Source organism: Protomyctophum parallelum (genome assembly GCF_964188405.1).
Source record: "Protomyctophum parallelum genome assembly, chromosome: 3".
In the NCBI taxonomy this organism is placed as follows: domain Eukaryota; kingdom Metazoa; phylum Chordata; class Actinopteri; order Myctophiformes; family Myctophidae; genus Protomyctophum; species Protomyctophum parallelum.
Genome location: NC_139698.1, coordinates 8,076,597 through 8,092,364, shown reverse-complemented (window position 1 = coordinate 8,092,364; position 15,768 = coordinate 8,076,597). Strand labels below are relative to the sequence as shown.

Here is a 15,768-nt window from a genome sequence, read left to right as displayed (position 1 = left end):
CTGCCTTAAGAATCAACCTGGGACCACCACCCTGCCTTAAGAATCAACCTGGGACCACCACCCTGCCTTAAGAATCAACCTGGGACCACCACCCTGCCTTAAGAATCAACCTGGGACCACCACCCTGGGACCACCACCCTGCCTTAAGAATCAACCAGGGACCACCACCCTGCCTTAAGAATCAACCTGGGACCACCACCCTGGGACCACCACCCTGCCTTAAGAATCAACCTGGGACCACCACCCTGCCTTAAGAATCAACCTGGGACCACCACCCTGCCTTAAGAATCAACCTGGGACCACCACCCTGCCTTAAGAATCAACCTGGGACCACCACCCTGCCTTAAGAATCAACCTGGGAGCACCACCCTGCCTTAAGAATCGACCTGGGGACCACTGTTGTGTTGGGTGGGGATATGGGCTTAGGTTAGTGTTTTTGTAGCCTCTGAAACCCAGACGGTTAGCTCAACCGTCTGGGCACCTATAGGCTGCAAAGCCAGCCTGACGGTTAGCTCAACCGTCTGGGCACCTAATCACCTATAGGCTGCTGAGCCAGCCTGACGGTTAGCTCAACCGTCTGGGCACCTATAGGCTGCTGAGCCAGCCAGCCTGACGGTTAGCTCAACCGTCTGGGCACCTATAGGCTGCTAAGCCAGCCTGACGGTTAGCTCAACCGTCTGGGCACCTATAGGCTGCTGAGCCAGCCTGACGGTTAGCTCAACCGTCTGGGCACCTATAGGCTGCTAAGCCAGCCTGACGGTTAGCTCAACCGTCTGGGCACCTAATCACCTATAGGCTGCTGAGCCAGCCTGACGGTTAGCTCAACCGTCTGGGCACCTATAGGCTGCTAAGCCAGCCTGACGGTTAGCTCAACCGTCTGGGCACCTATAGGCTGCTGAGCCAGCCTGACGGTTATCTCAACCGTCTGGGCACCTATAGGCTGCTGAGCCAGCCTGACGGTTAGCTCAACCGTCTGGGCACCTAATCACCTATAGGCTGCTGAGCCAGCCTGACGGTTAGCTCAACCATCTGGGCACCTATAGGCTGCTAAGCCAGCCTGACGGTTATCTCAACCGTCTGGGCACCTATAGGCTGCTAAGCCAGCCTGACGGTTAGCTCAACCGTCTGGGCACCTATTGCTAAGCCAGCCTGACGGTTAGCTCAACCGTCTGGGCACCTATAGGCTGCTAAGCCAGCCTGACGCGTGCTGCGGGTTCGACTCCCGATCCCGACGGCCTCTGCCGCGTGTCTTCCCCCCATTTCCTGTCAGTCTACTTTCAACCTATCAATAAAGGCAGAAAAAGCCAAAAGAATATCGTAAAATAAAAAAGAAAGCATATAGGTGGACCACCCCAGGCTAGTGTTTTTGTAACTTGCTATACGCATACATCAAGATACAATCGACTCTTTCGAAACCAATTGTCCATGGACTATTAATAATCTCCCTAATAATAATAATTACTCAACCAGAGTACAACCCGGTGCACTTCCCTCTCCTGAGATTCTAACTCCAAGTCGTCATTAAATGACGACATGGACGACAGTCATCATAAGTGACCTGCAGGTCAGTCAGTTGAGTCTCTCAACGAGGGGAAAGAAATCAACACATCCTACGTTATTAAATGTGTGGTCAGGGACCACACGCAATACCTTCACGGACCACCAGCGGTCCACGGACCACCTGTTGGAAACCCCTGCATTACTAAAGCATCCAAAGTAGCAGATCTACAAGCATCCAAAGTAGCAGATCTACAAGCTCGAAAACCTGTGGATCCTGAAAGAAACGTATCGGTTTTGGAAAGTCTTCCGCCGTAGTCTGAAAACCCACCTTTTCAGACTCCATCATGGCCCATAGCACTTACCCTACCCCCTTAGATAGCATTTCTGTAGACTTAGATAGCATTTGACACAGACTTATAGCATGTTATGTAGACAGCACTATAATTGTATTGTATATAGTCATAGCACGCCATAGTACATATGTATAGCATAGTAGTAAATATGTATAGTTTATATGTATAGTGTATGTATAGTTTCATTATATAGATATTCCACTGTTACTTTCTTAGCTTACGCATGTTTCATGATAAATGCTTTCATGTGATGTATTCCCATGCTTTTGTTCTTGCTTAAATGTAAGTCGCTCTGGATTAAGAGCGTCTGCTAAATGCCTAAATTGTAAATTGTAATTGTTGGAACATGTGAGGTTTCCACCCGACAGAGACGAACGATATGATATGAAAAATGTGACGTATTTATCACAGTTTCGTGCAAACCTAATGCTTGGAATGGGTTCAGAATCATGAAAACCCCCTAGTTTGACACATCGTCGAAATTTGGAAACTTTTTCTATGGTGTGTGAAGGTTCACATAGGCTATAACTGGTGATAACTGGCTACTGATTTGGAAGAATTATCACGCCAAAATATAAACTAGAGAAATTACGTCAGGTGGTACCAATTTATGAAAACATCAGCCTTTTGCCCCTGCATTATATACACATACATACCAGACCTCGGTCTCTCCGAGCACAGAAAATCAGCACTCACCTTCTTTCTCCCAGACCTGCTCACAGAGGTCGCGACCTGCAGTACCACGCCCCAGAACACACACAGCCTGGAGAGAGAGAGAGAGAGAGAGAGAGAGAGAGAAGGGGGAGGGGGAGGGATATGACGTTTACCAGCAGTCTAAACATTATTCTGTCTGAGTTGCGTGCTGTTGCGTCTGTTTTCCATGACCTTAGCATGAAGTTCAACACAGAAGGTTCATTCTTCTGCATGCTCCAATGTTTTCTCCACAGCAGCTTAAATGGACTCTTCAGGCAGCATGAAGCATGGCCGCGGGACAGCACATGTTGCACTGAGCTCTCACTGTGTCCAACTGCATAACTGCATTATGACAACGGCAACAGCAACAACAACAATATGGACCTTTCTTGCTTTGGCTGAAAACATGGGCTTTTTGTTATGATCACTTTTTGTTTTCCTTTGGGAGGTATAACCCATTTAATTTAGACCTGAGCTCGATTCTATAAATGTCTTCTAAATCCTGACAGCCGACATCCATCTGAAAATATGTAGTTCCAGGGACCAGGGACCCCCCCCCCCACCCCCCAGAAGGGTGTCCTTGAGCAAGACACTGAACCCCTGATTGCTCTTAATGTGCAGGTTGGTGTCAATGGTGCCTTGCATGGTTTCCTCCGGCATCAGTGTGTGAATGTGTGTATTATGATGAACGGGTGAATGTAATGCACAGTCTCTGTAAAGTGCATTGGATAAAGGCGCCAAAAGGATAACACAAATAGCCCTATACTGACTAGTTTCCATTGTGGTCCTGTCTGTGTATTCACTTCATCAAGACATTTAAAAGACAATAACATACAATAAATCATCAACAGTAGTATCAATGAACAGAAAACAACAGGGAGGTCATTTCTGGTGTGAAGACTTTTCTAGGACCATGTGTCAGATTGCATACAGGTTCTCTTTTTTTGTGATGGTACTGGAGGTTAGATTGAATATAACAGCACATTATAGGCCTACATTAGCCTGGACACCAGATGAATCTGCCACATGGGAAAGAAAGGGCAGATTGAGATCTGGCACTCCTCAGTTTGAACTACTGTTCGCTAAATGCTTTTATGTGATGTATTCCCATGCTTTTGTTCTTGCTTAAATGTAAGTCGCTCTGGATTAAGAGCGTCTGCTAAATGCCTAAATTGTAAATTGTAAATTGCTCACCCCAGTGTTGTGGGTGACCAATCAGAGCCCACTATTCAAAGAGAGACTTTTTTTGCTGTGACGTTGGAATGTGTTTGTAACGTAAGGAACTACTGCAAGTCTTCCACACCGAAGTTCCAGACTAACGTTAGTCTGGTCATGCCAGGCTCAGATTAATCTATTAAGAGAGTGGCGACATGCTTTGATCTCGCCGCAAAGCGGGTGCCAGTAGGGGCTATAGTTCCAAACATTGGAACTATCCCATTGAGATAGAATGAGCACTTCCTTCCGCATTCCATTGTTACAATGGGAGTCAACACTAGTGTCGCCACTCTCTTACTAGGTTACTCTGGCCAGGCTAGGCCTACATGTACAGTATAATACTGGCAATGCCGGGAAAGTCACAAAATGACTCGTGAGAGTCGTGAGCTATACAGTACTCGTGAGGTAAAGTATAATTTGACATAGCCTACCTACTTGAGCATTTCCATTTTCCCTTAGAATTATTAAAGGAGAATTCCATGCTAGAATACTTTTTTACCTTTCTTAACTTTCTTTGTAGTCGTTACATCCCCACGAAAGTGGTCCAGGTGTTTTTTTGTGCAAAAACTCCTTATTGGTTATTTCCCCTACCATAAGCTCTCAATGAATTGTATTGGATTGAATGGGAATTGAATGGGGCTATGGGGTGTTGTGCTAATTCGCTTATTTCCATCAAAATAAGTAGTAAAGTGTGCCGCTTGGGATATTATTTACATTATGAAGAGAGGATATATACAAAAATTAAATAATTTTGAGCAATGGAAATAAGCGAATTAGCACAACACCCCATAGCCCCATTAAATTCCCATTAAATTCAATGCAATTAATTTAGGGCTTATGGTAGGGGAAATAGCCAATAAGGAGCTTTTGCACAAAATAACACCTGGACCTCTTTGGTGGGGACGTAACAACTACAAAGAAAGGCAAGAAAGCCTTTTAGTATGGAATTCTCCTTTAACAGTAGGTTATATTCTATAAGTCAAGCTACAGTAACCAGCAAACCCAGCTTGCAACATTAATAAAGTTAATGCATTACTAATTACAATCCAATAATATGAATATGATTGGTGAACCATGGTGGTCTGTGCCATATCTGAAATGGACCGTTTTGGTAGTAAGTAAGTATATTTTGATGCCATACACTTTTACTTGTAACAGAGAATTTCTACATTGTGGTATTAATACTTTTACTTGAGTAAAACAATCTGAGTACTTGTTCCATACTGTCTGTCTGTATAGCCTCTACTACTGGCAGCGTTGCCAGATTCTGCGAGAGAAACAAGAAACAACAACCTATCATCAATCCACTGGTGTAAACAACATTTAGGGAGAAAGCCCCAAATAAGCCCAAACACAAACAAGCCCCAAAAATACTGCAACCACTTCAGCCAGTCTGTAAATATACAAGTCCCAACGTCACTTAAACCCATTCTGACCTGAGATCAGATTCATACGAGGTTTTCCACTGGACACACACTGGTCTGATGAACCCATTCTGACCTGAGATCAGATTCTAAAAATGTCAGTCGTTCTTCGAGTTTTTTTCAAAAATAGCAGACCTACAAGCTCGTATCGCGCCACTCGGTGGCGCGATATGAGCTTGTAGATCTGCTATTTTTAAATAGCTAAAGCATAACATGATGCCGACACCAAAATGGGTGCCCGGTCAGAATGGCTTAATAATAAGCAGACATACGTAGATGTAGATCTGCTATGCTCGAGGCACAACCCCACACTCTTTAGCTAGTGGAGACGCCGGTCGGTACTGTGCGACATAACATGGATTTCTAAACAAATTCTTTCAGTGAAAAAGTTGCGTTCAGGAGAGATCAGAAGAGTTAGGAAGAAGGCAATTCTCCTGAATGCTGCCTTGGGGTATAAATGGGAGAGTAAATGCTGCATTCATGGTGTGGAGATGGGGAAGGGACTTTTTTACAGATGGGTAAAAGGGCAGGGGCTCAAGCCCCCTTTGATGTCTATATGTGTGCAGACAAGACACTGTTCCTCTCTTCTTCCTCAGCCTGTTTTCCCCTCACTGCTGGACAAAGTACTCAGTGGTTTACTTAAGTAAAAGTATCAATACTGTAATGTAGAAATACTCTGTAAAAGTCTGGAATTAAACATTGAGTAAAAGTACAAAAGGTTTTGGTATCAAAATGTACTTAAAAGTAACAAGCAAAAAAAGTAGATAACAATAATAACAATGTGTTGCATGGCGGCACATTGTGAGCTTGTAGATCTTCATTTTTCAAATGGCCGTAATGTATCTACACAGTAGGGCTGCAGTGGTTAATGTAGCCTATATCTTTTTTTAATAATAATCTAAATCTACAAAGTAACTATTAGTAACTAAAGTTTTAAAATAAATGTAGTGGAGTAAAAGTACAATATTTAGATCCAAGGTGTAGTGGAGTAGAAGTAAAAGTAGCCTATTACAAATTGGGAATTCTCAAAGCAAAAATACAAGTACAAGTTCAGTACTTAAAGTAAATGTATTGAGTTACTTTCCACAGACCACGGTCTGTTTTCCTCCTCAGTGTGGCCTCCGCAGCCCAGCTGGCTGTGATATTTGATCTGACAACGCCGGCAGCCTGAACCCATGCCACATTCTTTGGGCCCGATGCGACGCGCTCTGAGCTTGTAGATCTGCTATCAGGGGGATTTCATGACAAAATAGGACGGTGACCAAAAAACAAAAAAAGGAGACCACTTAGAATGTGAGACCAGATCTGATCTATCAGGAGACCACCGGGGAGGGGGGAGGCAGGGGGGGGGGGGGGCAGAGAGTGTTAGAGAGGCAGGGCTGAAATCCCGCATGAGGGTACTTTTGGACAAAAATAGCGAAAATAGCAGATCTACAAGCTCTCAACGCGTCGCGCTGCGACGCGTTGAGAGCTTGTAGATCAAGCTATTTTCGGGGCGCAACCCAGCACTCTTTAGTCTTTAAAGTCTATAAAGCCCTCAATGGTCTCGCACCTTCCTACCTACATGACTGCCTGCCTAAATATGTCCCAAACCGCCCGCTAAGGTCTTCCACTGCTGGCCTGCTCGCTTTGCCTAAAAAAATGGCAACTAAAAAATACGGGGAAGCAGCTTTTTGCTTCTACGGGCCGTCGGCATGGAACAAGCTCCCACTGTACCTTCGTCAGGCAGCCTCTGTAGACATTTTTAAAGCTCAGCTCAAGACCCACTTCTACAACATTGCTTTTAAGTGATCTTATATTTTTTGTTATTCATGTCCTCACTGTATTGCATTACTGCTTGTTTTTTAATGTCGTTGCCTTGCTTTTCTTTTATTCTCCATTGTTCTGTAAAGCACTTTGAGCTGCATTTGATGTCATGAAAGGTGCTATACAAATAAAGTTTTATTATTTATTATTATTTAGCTAGTGGACATGCGATGTGTAACGACATGGATTTCTAAACAAATTAGTTCACGGCAAAATGCTGTGTTCAAGTTCAGGAGACTTCGGAGAAAAAGCAATTCTCCTGAACGCTGCCTTCCGGCATGGCATGGAAAGGAGAGGAGGGGCATTTTGCATTTCTTTCACCATGTAGTAAACGCTGCATTCGTGATCTGGAAAGTGCAGTTAACTTGTTTTACAGACGGGTTTCCCCTTGTTCTCCTTTGTACACACAACAGCGATAAGAGTTGTTTATGACATGTACTATCGTGTTATTTCCCCCCCGGGACATGTTTGTGTTATCCTTTTATAGCCTTACTGTCTGACTGTACTGTAACCTCGGGCTGTTTACATTTCTGACTAATAATCTATTCAATCAATCAATCAAGCCCCATTTAACCCATTCTGACCTGAGATCAGATTCTAAAAATGTCTTCTACATCCTGACAGTTTTCTGAAAAAGCCATGTTTCGGTGTCAGCCGTTCTTCGATTTTTCTAAAATAGCAGACCTACAAGCTCGTATCGCGCCACTCGGTGGCGCGATATGAGCTTGTAGATCTGCTATTTTTAAATAGCTAAAGCATAACATGATGCTGACACCAAAATGGGTGCCCGGTCAGAATAGGTTAAATGAAAACACCAGATCCACAACCAGCAGTGACGCAGGTATATAGCCTGCATCCTGCATTCTTTTTCTTAGACTCACTAAATTGAGAAAAGGACGCAATCGTGGACCCATCTAAAATACCACCCCTGCATGGGTCCGAGACCCAGACCCTTTAGTTTAGTTTGAAAACATATTTACATCACGTCGCAGATCAGCTATTTTCGCTATTTTTTAGGGGGGGGGGGGGTGGCAGGGGAGTGAGTAAATATCTTGTTGGCCTGTAAATACATGCCCAAAATATAGGGTCGGCAGGTTCGAACTAAGTGCTAAATAAATGTACGGTTGCCGACAAGAGAAATGAGTCACACGTCACAGTAATTAACGCATTCTGAACGGGCACCCATTTTGGTGTTAGCATCATGTCATGCTTTAGCTATTTAAAAATAGCAGATCTACAAGCTCGTAGCGCGCCACCGAGTGGCGCGCTACGAGCTTGTAGGTCTGCTATTTTTGAAAATTTGAAGAACGACTGACACAGAAACATAGCTTTTTCAGAAAACTGTCAGGATGTAGAAGACGTTTATAGAATCTGATCTCAGGTCAGAATGGATTAATGGACTGAACAGCGTCACTAATCATAATGAAGATCACTATGCCGAGACCACACCTCCTCAGGGCCTGGAGGGCCTTTAGCGCCTTCCGATCACACCCCGCACCACTCCTCCAGAACAAACTAAATGGGCCTTTAGCGCCTTCCGATCACACCCCGCCACCACTCCTCCAGAACAAACTAAATGGGCCTTTAGCGCCTTCCGATCACACCCCGCCACCACTCCTCCAGAACAAACTAAATGGGCCTTTAGCGCCTTCCGATCACACCCCGCCACCACTCCTCCAGAACAAACTAAATGGGCCTTTAGCGCCTTCCGATCACACCCCGCCACCACTCCTCCAGAACAAACTAAATGGGCCTTTAGCGCCTTCCGATCACACCCCGCCACCACTCCTCCAGAACAAACTAAATGGGCCTTTAGCGCCTTCCGATCACACCCCGCCACCACTCCTCCAGAACAAACTAAATGGGCCTTTAGCGCCTTCCGATCACACCCCGCCACCACTCCTCCAGAACAAACTAAATGGGCCTTTAGCGCCTTCCGATCACACCCCGCCACCACTCCTCCAGAACAAACTAAATGGGCCTTTAGCGCCTTCCGATCACACCCCGCCACCACTCCTCCAGAACAAACTAAATGGGCCTTTAGCGCCTTCCGATCACACCCCGCCACCACTCCTCCAGAACAAACTAAATGGGCCTTTAGCGCCTTCCGATCACACCCCGCCACCACTCCTCCAGAACAAACTAAATGGGCCTTTAGCGCCTTCCGATCACACCCCGCCACCACTCCTCCAGAACAAACTAAATGGGCCTTTAGCGCCTTCCGATCACACCCCGCCACCACTCCTCCAGAACAAACTAAATGGGCCTTTAGCGCCTTCCGATCACACCCCGCCACCACTCCTCCAGAACAAACTAAATGGGCCTTTAGCGCCTTCCGATCACACCCCGCCACCACTCCTCCAGAACAAACTAAATGGGCCTTTAGCGCCTTCCGATCACACCCCGCACCACTCCTCCAGAACAAACTAAATGGGCCTTTAGCGCCTTCCGATCACACCCCGCCACCACTCCTCCAGAACAAACTAAATGGGCCTTTAGCGCCTTCCGATCACACCCCGCCACCACTCCTCCAGAACAAACTAAATGGGCCTTTAGCGCCTTCCGATCACACCCCGCCACCACTCCTCCAGAACAAACTAAATGGGCCTTTAGCGCCTTCCGATCACACCCCGCCACCACTCCTCCAGAACAAACTAAATGGGCCTTTAGCGCCTTCCGATCACACCCCGCCACCACTCCTCCAGAACAAACTAAATGGGCCTTTAGCGCCTTCCGATCACACCCCGCCACCACTCCTCCAGAACAAACTAAATGGGCCTTTAGCGCCTTCCGATCACACCCCGCCACCACTCCTCCAGAACAAACTAAATGGGCCTTTAGCGCCTTCCGATCACACCCCGCCACCACTCCTCCAGAACAAACTAAATGGGCCTTTAGCGCCTTCCGATCACACCCCGCCACCACTCCTCCAGAACAAACTAAATGGGCCTTTAGCGCCTTCCGATCACACCCCGCCACCACTCCTCCAGAACAAACTAAATGGGCCTTTAGCGCCTTCCGATCACACCCCGCCACCACTCCTCCAGAACAAACTAAATGGGCCTTTAGCGCCTTCCGATCACACCCCGCCACCACTCCTCCAGAACAAACTAAATGGGCCTTTAGCGCCTTCCGATCACACCCCGCCACCACTCCTCCAGAACAAACTAAATGGGCCTTTAGCGCCTTCCGATCACACCCCGCCACCACTCCTCCAGAACAAACTAAATGGGCCTTTAGCGCCTTCCGATCACACCCCGCCACCACTCCTCCAGAACAAACTAAATGGGCCTTTAGCGCCTTCCGATCACACCCCGCCACCACTCCTCCAGAACAAACTAAATGGGCCTTTAGCGCCTTCCGATCACACCCCGCCACCACTCCTCCAGAACAAACTAAATGGGCCTTTAGCGCCTTCCGATCACACCCCGCCACCACTCCTCCAGAACAAACTAAATGGGCCTTTAGCGCCTTCCGATCACACCCCGCCACCACTCCTCCAGAACAAACTAAATGGGCCTTTAGCGCCTTCCGATCACACCCCGCCACCACTCCTCCAGAACAAACTAAATGGGCCTTTAGCGCCTTCCGATCACACCCCGCCACCACTCCTCCAGAACAAACTAAATGGGCCTTTAGCGCCTTCCGATCACACCCCGCCACCACTCCTCCAGAACAAACTAAATGGCACCGATTAAAATGATAACATCTACAGTCTACAGAGTGTCACAAGTACAAACAGGACAAGATCTACGCTGATTTGGCTTGCCTTCTGCGCGCGTGTGCGTGCGTGTGTGTGTGTGTGTGTGTGTGTGTGTGTGTGTGTGTGTGTGTGTGTGTGTGTGTGTGTGGATCGTAGAATGTCGCGTGTGGTGTGAGGCCAATATAAATTATGCGGCTGACATAGAGGACCACTTGAGTCTTTGAAGTGGTCCTCTGTGTCGACTGCATGATTTGTAAATGGTCCATTTATAGTGCCTTTCTCCACGGCACGTTGCAGTGTGCATTACAGTACACTCAATACACTGTGCAATACAGCACACTCACTCACACACCGTCCGATGGCGGGGGAAACCATGCAAGGCACCAACCTGCTCATCGGGAGCAGAGCAGGGTTCAGAGTCCTGCTCAAGGACACTTTTAGACTGCAAGTCACATCCAGTTGAATCCGATTCAAATCTGATTTATTTATCAAATCTGATCTTTTGGCCCCGACCGTTCACATTTGCATTTGCAAGTGGCATCTGTCACAGATCTGTGTGTTAACTTCAGACTGGCAGCCAAATCCGGCCTGATTCCGATCTGTCTGTGTCTGTGTCTTAGTTTAAATAAGTCTAAACACAAACAAGTCACATGGAATCCGATTTAGATCAGATTACTGCGACGGATCTCCTGAAAATCAGATTTGAATCCGATTTGAAAACGCATCTGAAAGTGGCTCAAGTCACATTTTTTTAAATCTGTTTGCATGACGTGACTTGTGTAGACTTATTTAAACAAATCAGATTGGATGTGATGTGACACTGATTCAGGCTGGATTTGCCTCCCAGTGTAAATATGGCCTTTAGCTAGGAGGAGCCAGGGATCAGACCGGATACCTTGCTCTCAAAGAGAGGGAAAAGCTTCCGCGTTGGTGCCAAGGAACGTAATGAAAGGAAGGGACGAGAGTCTCGTGACTGGAGGCCACCATGACACTCATGTCCATTGTCCATATAACTCTATTGGCGCACTTCCACCCTCTGTGTGGCGAAGGAGGCGTCTAGTACCGTCTAACTTTCTGTCTCACTTCCACCCTCTGTGTGGCGAAGGAGGCGTCTAGTACCGTCTAACTTTCTGTCTCAAACAGCACTCTAACCTCCTGAGACACTGCCGTCAAAAACCTTCAAATAAATAAAATAATGGCCGATATGTCAGTCTGACTCTGCAACCCTTACTGTTGTCTCCATCATAATGTCACTCCACTCCAAACCAAAGAGAATTGGAGCTGGAGTCATTGTAATCATGGCAATATTTCCACCTGTCCTACTGTATGTCACGTCGATTTTATATTGCCATTAGGTTTTCAAAGGTTTTCAAAGAGATATACCTGCCAGACAGTAGGACACAGAGATATACCTGCCAGACAGTAGGATACAGAGATATACCTGCCAGACAGTAGGATACAGAGATATACCTGCCAGACAGTAGGATACAGAGATATACCTGCCAGACAGTAGGATACAGAGATATACCTGCCAGACAGTAGGATACAGAGATATACCTGCCAGACAGTAGGATACAGAGATATACCTGCCAGACAGTAGGATACAGAGATATACCTGCCAGACAGTAGGATACAGAAATATACCTGCCAGACAGTAGGATACAGAGATATACCTGCCAGACAGTAGGATACAGAGATATACCTGCCAGACAGTAGGATACAGAGATATACCTGCCAGACAGTAGGATACAGAGATTTACCTGCCAGACAGTAGGATACAAAGAGATATACCTGCCAGACAGTAGGATACAGAGATTTACCTGCCAGACAGTAGGATACAGAGATATACCTGCCAGACAGTAGGATACAGAGATATACCTGCCAGACAGTAGGATACAGAGATATACCTGCCAGACAGTAGGATACAGCTCGGATATACCTGCCAGACAGTAGGATACAGAGATATACCTGCCAGACAGTAGGACACAGAGATATACCTGCCAGACAGTAGGATACAGAGATATACCTGCCAGACAGTAGGATACAGAGATATACCTGCCAGACAGTAGGATACAGAGATATACCTGCCAGACAGTAGGATACAGAGATATACCTGCCAGACAGTAGGATACAGAAATATACCTGCCAGACAGTAGGATACAGAGATATACCTGCCAGACAGTAGGATACAGAGATATACCTGCCAGACAGTAGGATACAGAGATATACCTGCCAGACAGTAGGATACAGAGATTTACCTGCCAGACAGTAGGATACAAAGAGATATACCTGCCAGACAGTAGGATACAGAGATTTACCTGCCAGACAGTAGGATACAGAGATATACCTGCCAGACAGTAGGATACAGAGATATACCTGCCAGACAGTAGGATACAGAGATATACCTGCCAGACAGTAGGATACAGAGATATACCTGCCAGACAGTAGGATACAGAGATATACCTGCCAGACAGTAGGATACAAAGAGATATACCTGCCAGACAGTAGGATACAGAGATATACCTGCCAGACAGTAGGATACAGAGATATACCTGCCAGACAGTAGGATACAGAGATATACCTGCCAGACAGTAGGATACAGAGATATACCTGCCAGACAGTAGGATACAGAGATATACCTGCCAGACAGTAGGATACAGAGATATACCTGCCAGACAGTAGGATACAGAGATTTACCTGCCAGACAGTAGGACACAGAGATATACCTGCCACTGTAAGGGAGTTTATGTTTACTAGACCTGTACGTGCCTGTACCGGCCTACTTGAGAACGATGCAACTTTGGAACCTAATATTACCCGTTGTCAACTTGTCATACTGTAGCACCCCATTTTCTGTCTGTCTGTCTGTCTGTCTGTCTGTCTGTCTGTCTGTCTGTCTGTCTGTCTGTCTGTGTCCCACATGGAGATTGTATCGTGTCTCTTTGATGGTTGCTTTCCTTATCCTGTTCGCTATGTGTAAAGCTGTCATCATAGAACACTTTAATTACAGATGGGACTATCTTACACGTATCTGCCTGTCTGCCTGTTTAACCCATTTTGACCTGAGCTCAGATTCTAAAAAATGTCTTCTACATCCTGACAGTTTTCTGAAAAAGCTATGTTTCTATGTCAGTCGTTCTTCGATTTTTCAAAAAAATAGCTAAAGCATAACATAATGCTAAACATCAAAATGGGTTCCCGCCCCAAAATGGGTTAAGAGGGCAAACTGACTTGACTGTGAAAAGTGGACTGGTTAAGTAATCAATTGTCAGGTGTGGGGTTGCCATGGCAATCAATTGGCTGAAATTGCACAGGTGAGGGGACTTAGGCTGATTAGGCCCACTGGCAGAGCCTGAGTAGAGAGCCTTTTGTGGTGGTTCTGGAGAACCGTGGGTCCGACCGACTCGATACCGGGCACTGCACTCCCTGCGGGGGTGTGGAACGCGCGTGTGTGTGTGTGTGTGTAGCAAACTGTTCTCGAGTTACGTGCATTACAACCGCACGCACACACACACACACACACACACACACACACACACACACGCACGCACACACACGCACGCACGCAAACACGCACGCAGACATGCAGAGACATGGCACATCTATAGTAGGATAACACACAAATAACAATGACATATTCTGCACTTTACTTGCCCAGAAGATATTATCTCTTGATTTATTTTATGAAAGTCAGAAGATGTTTTTGGGCAGAGCATTCCAGAGTGCTGACCTAGTGTTTGTAACAGTGAGTTTGATGTGTGTGCTGGGAGTACTATTTAGGAGATGATCCTACACAGACCCACAAACGGACAGATGGACGTCCAATTCCGTATTGGCGACTGCGTTGGTTGTTGTGTATGAAGTTATGAACAATTACAGTTGACGTGCCAACAGTTAAGATTCCAATGTGGGCTCCGTCCAGCTGTCCAGCTGCTTCTGTGTCTCTCTGTCTGTGTCTCTCTCCGTGTCTCTGTCTGTGTCTCTGTCTGTGTCTGTGTCTCTGTCTGTGTCTCTCTGTCTGTGTCTCTCTCTGTGTCTGTGTCTCTATGTCTGTGTCTCTCTGTCTGTGTCTCTCTCCGTGTCTCTGTCTGTGTCTCTGTCTCTGTCTGTGTCTGTGTCTCTGTCTGTGTCTCTGTCTGTGTCTCTGTCTGTCTGTCTGTCTGTCTGTCTGTCTGTCTGTCTGTGTCTCTGTCTGTCTGTCTGTCTGTCTGTCTGTCTGTCTGTGACTGTGTCTCTGTCAGACACTTTTTTTGTGTGGCACATGGTGACATCGGCCAATTCACGATTAGAAGCTGCTAACCCCTCTGCTATTTATGGCCCAGAATCTTTAAATCTCACGCACTATTAAAAACAGAGCGAAACAACACAAAAAGTTACAATATGTAGATAAGAGGTTCCTCCCCCGACATCAACGACATGGCAACATTTATTATTATTTGAATAAAAATGTGACGTTTTCCCAGAAAAGGTCAGGATTTAAGAAGTCGTTTTAAGAATCGTCTTCAGTTCTGAGCCAGGCATCTGAGAGCATTTAGTTTGTCCTATAATGTCCAGACACTGCAAATTAAAAGTTTCGTTAAAGTCAGCTGAAAGCCACATCACGGACCTGCGATTTGTCTTTCTGTTCTCATTGTGAACTTGACCTTGATGCTTGAATGTCAAGTTTTACTCTGGGAACAATTTATAATAAATGTTGTGAATAATAGCAAAACATGATAAATTGTGCATCTGGTGGCTATATATGCATCCTTCCACGCACGCACGCACGCACACACGCGCACGCACGCAAGCGCACGCAAGCGCACACACGCACACGCACACACACACTGGAAGAGGAAACCACGCAAGGCACTGAGGCAAGCAGGCAGGCAGACAGACAGACAGACAGACAGACAGACAGACAGACAGACAGACAGACAGACAGACAGACAGACAGACAGACAGACAGACAGACAGACAGACAGACAGACAGACAGATCTTTCAGAGCCACTCCATAAAAACATGTCATCCATGTTCCCGTTTATCTTTCTTCCAAACGATTATTTTACTCTTGTGTGCAAAATGTAACAATAC

The 15,768-nt window shown here is 46.2% G+C and overlaps 1 protein-coding gene across 1 annotated transcript in view; it reads right to left on the bottom strand.

The window, feature by feature from the left end:
* The window catches only part of adamtsl4 (ADAMTS-like 4), a 110,921-nt gene that overhangs the window by 85,377 nt on the left and 9,776 nt on the right, over positions 1 to 15,768 (bottom strand). The window contains exon 2 of the mRNA XM_083761124.1: positions 2,550 to 2,616. Coding sequence (XP_083617250.1) covers positions 2,550 to 2,616 — 67 coding nt within the window. The remainder of the gene's footprint in view (positions 1 to 2,549; positions 2,617 to 15,768) is intronic.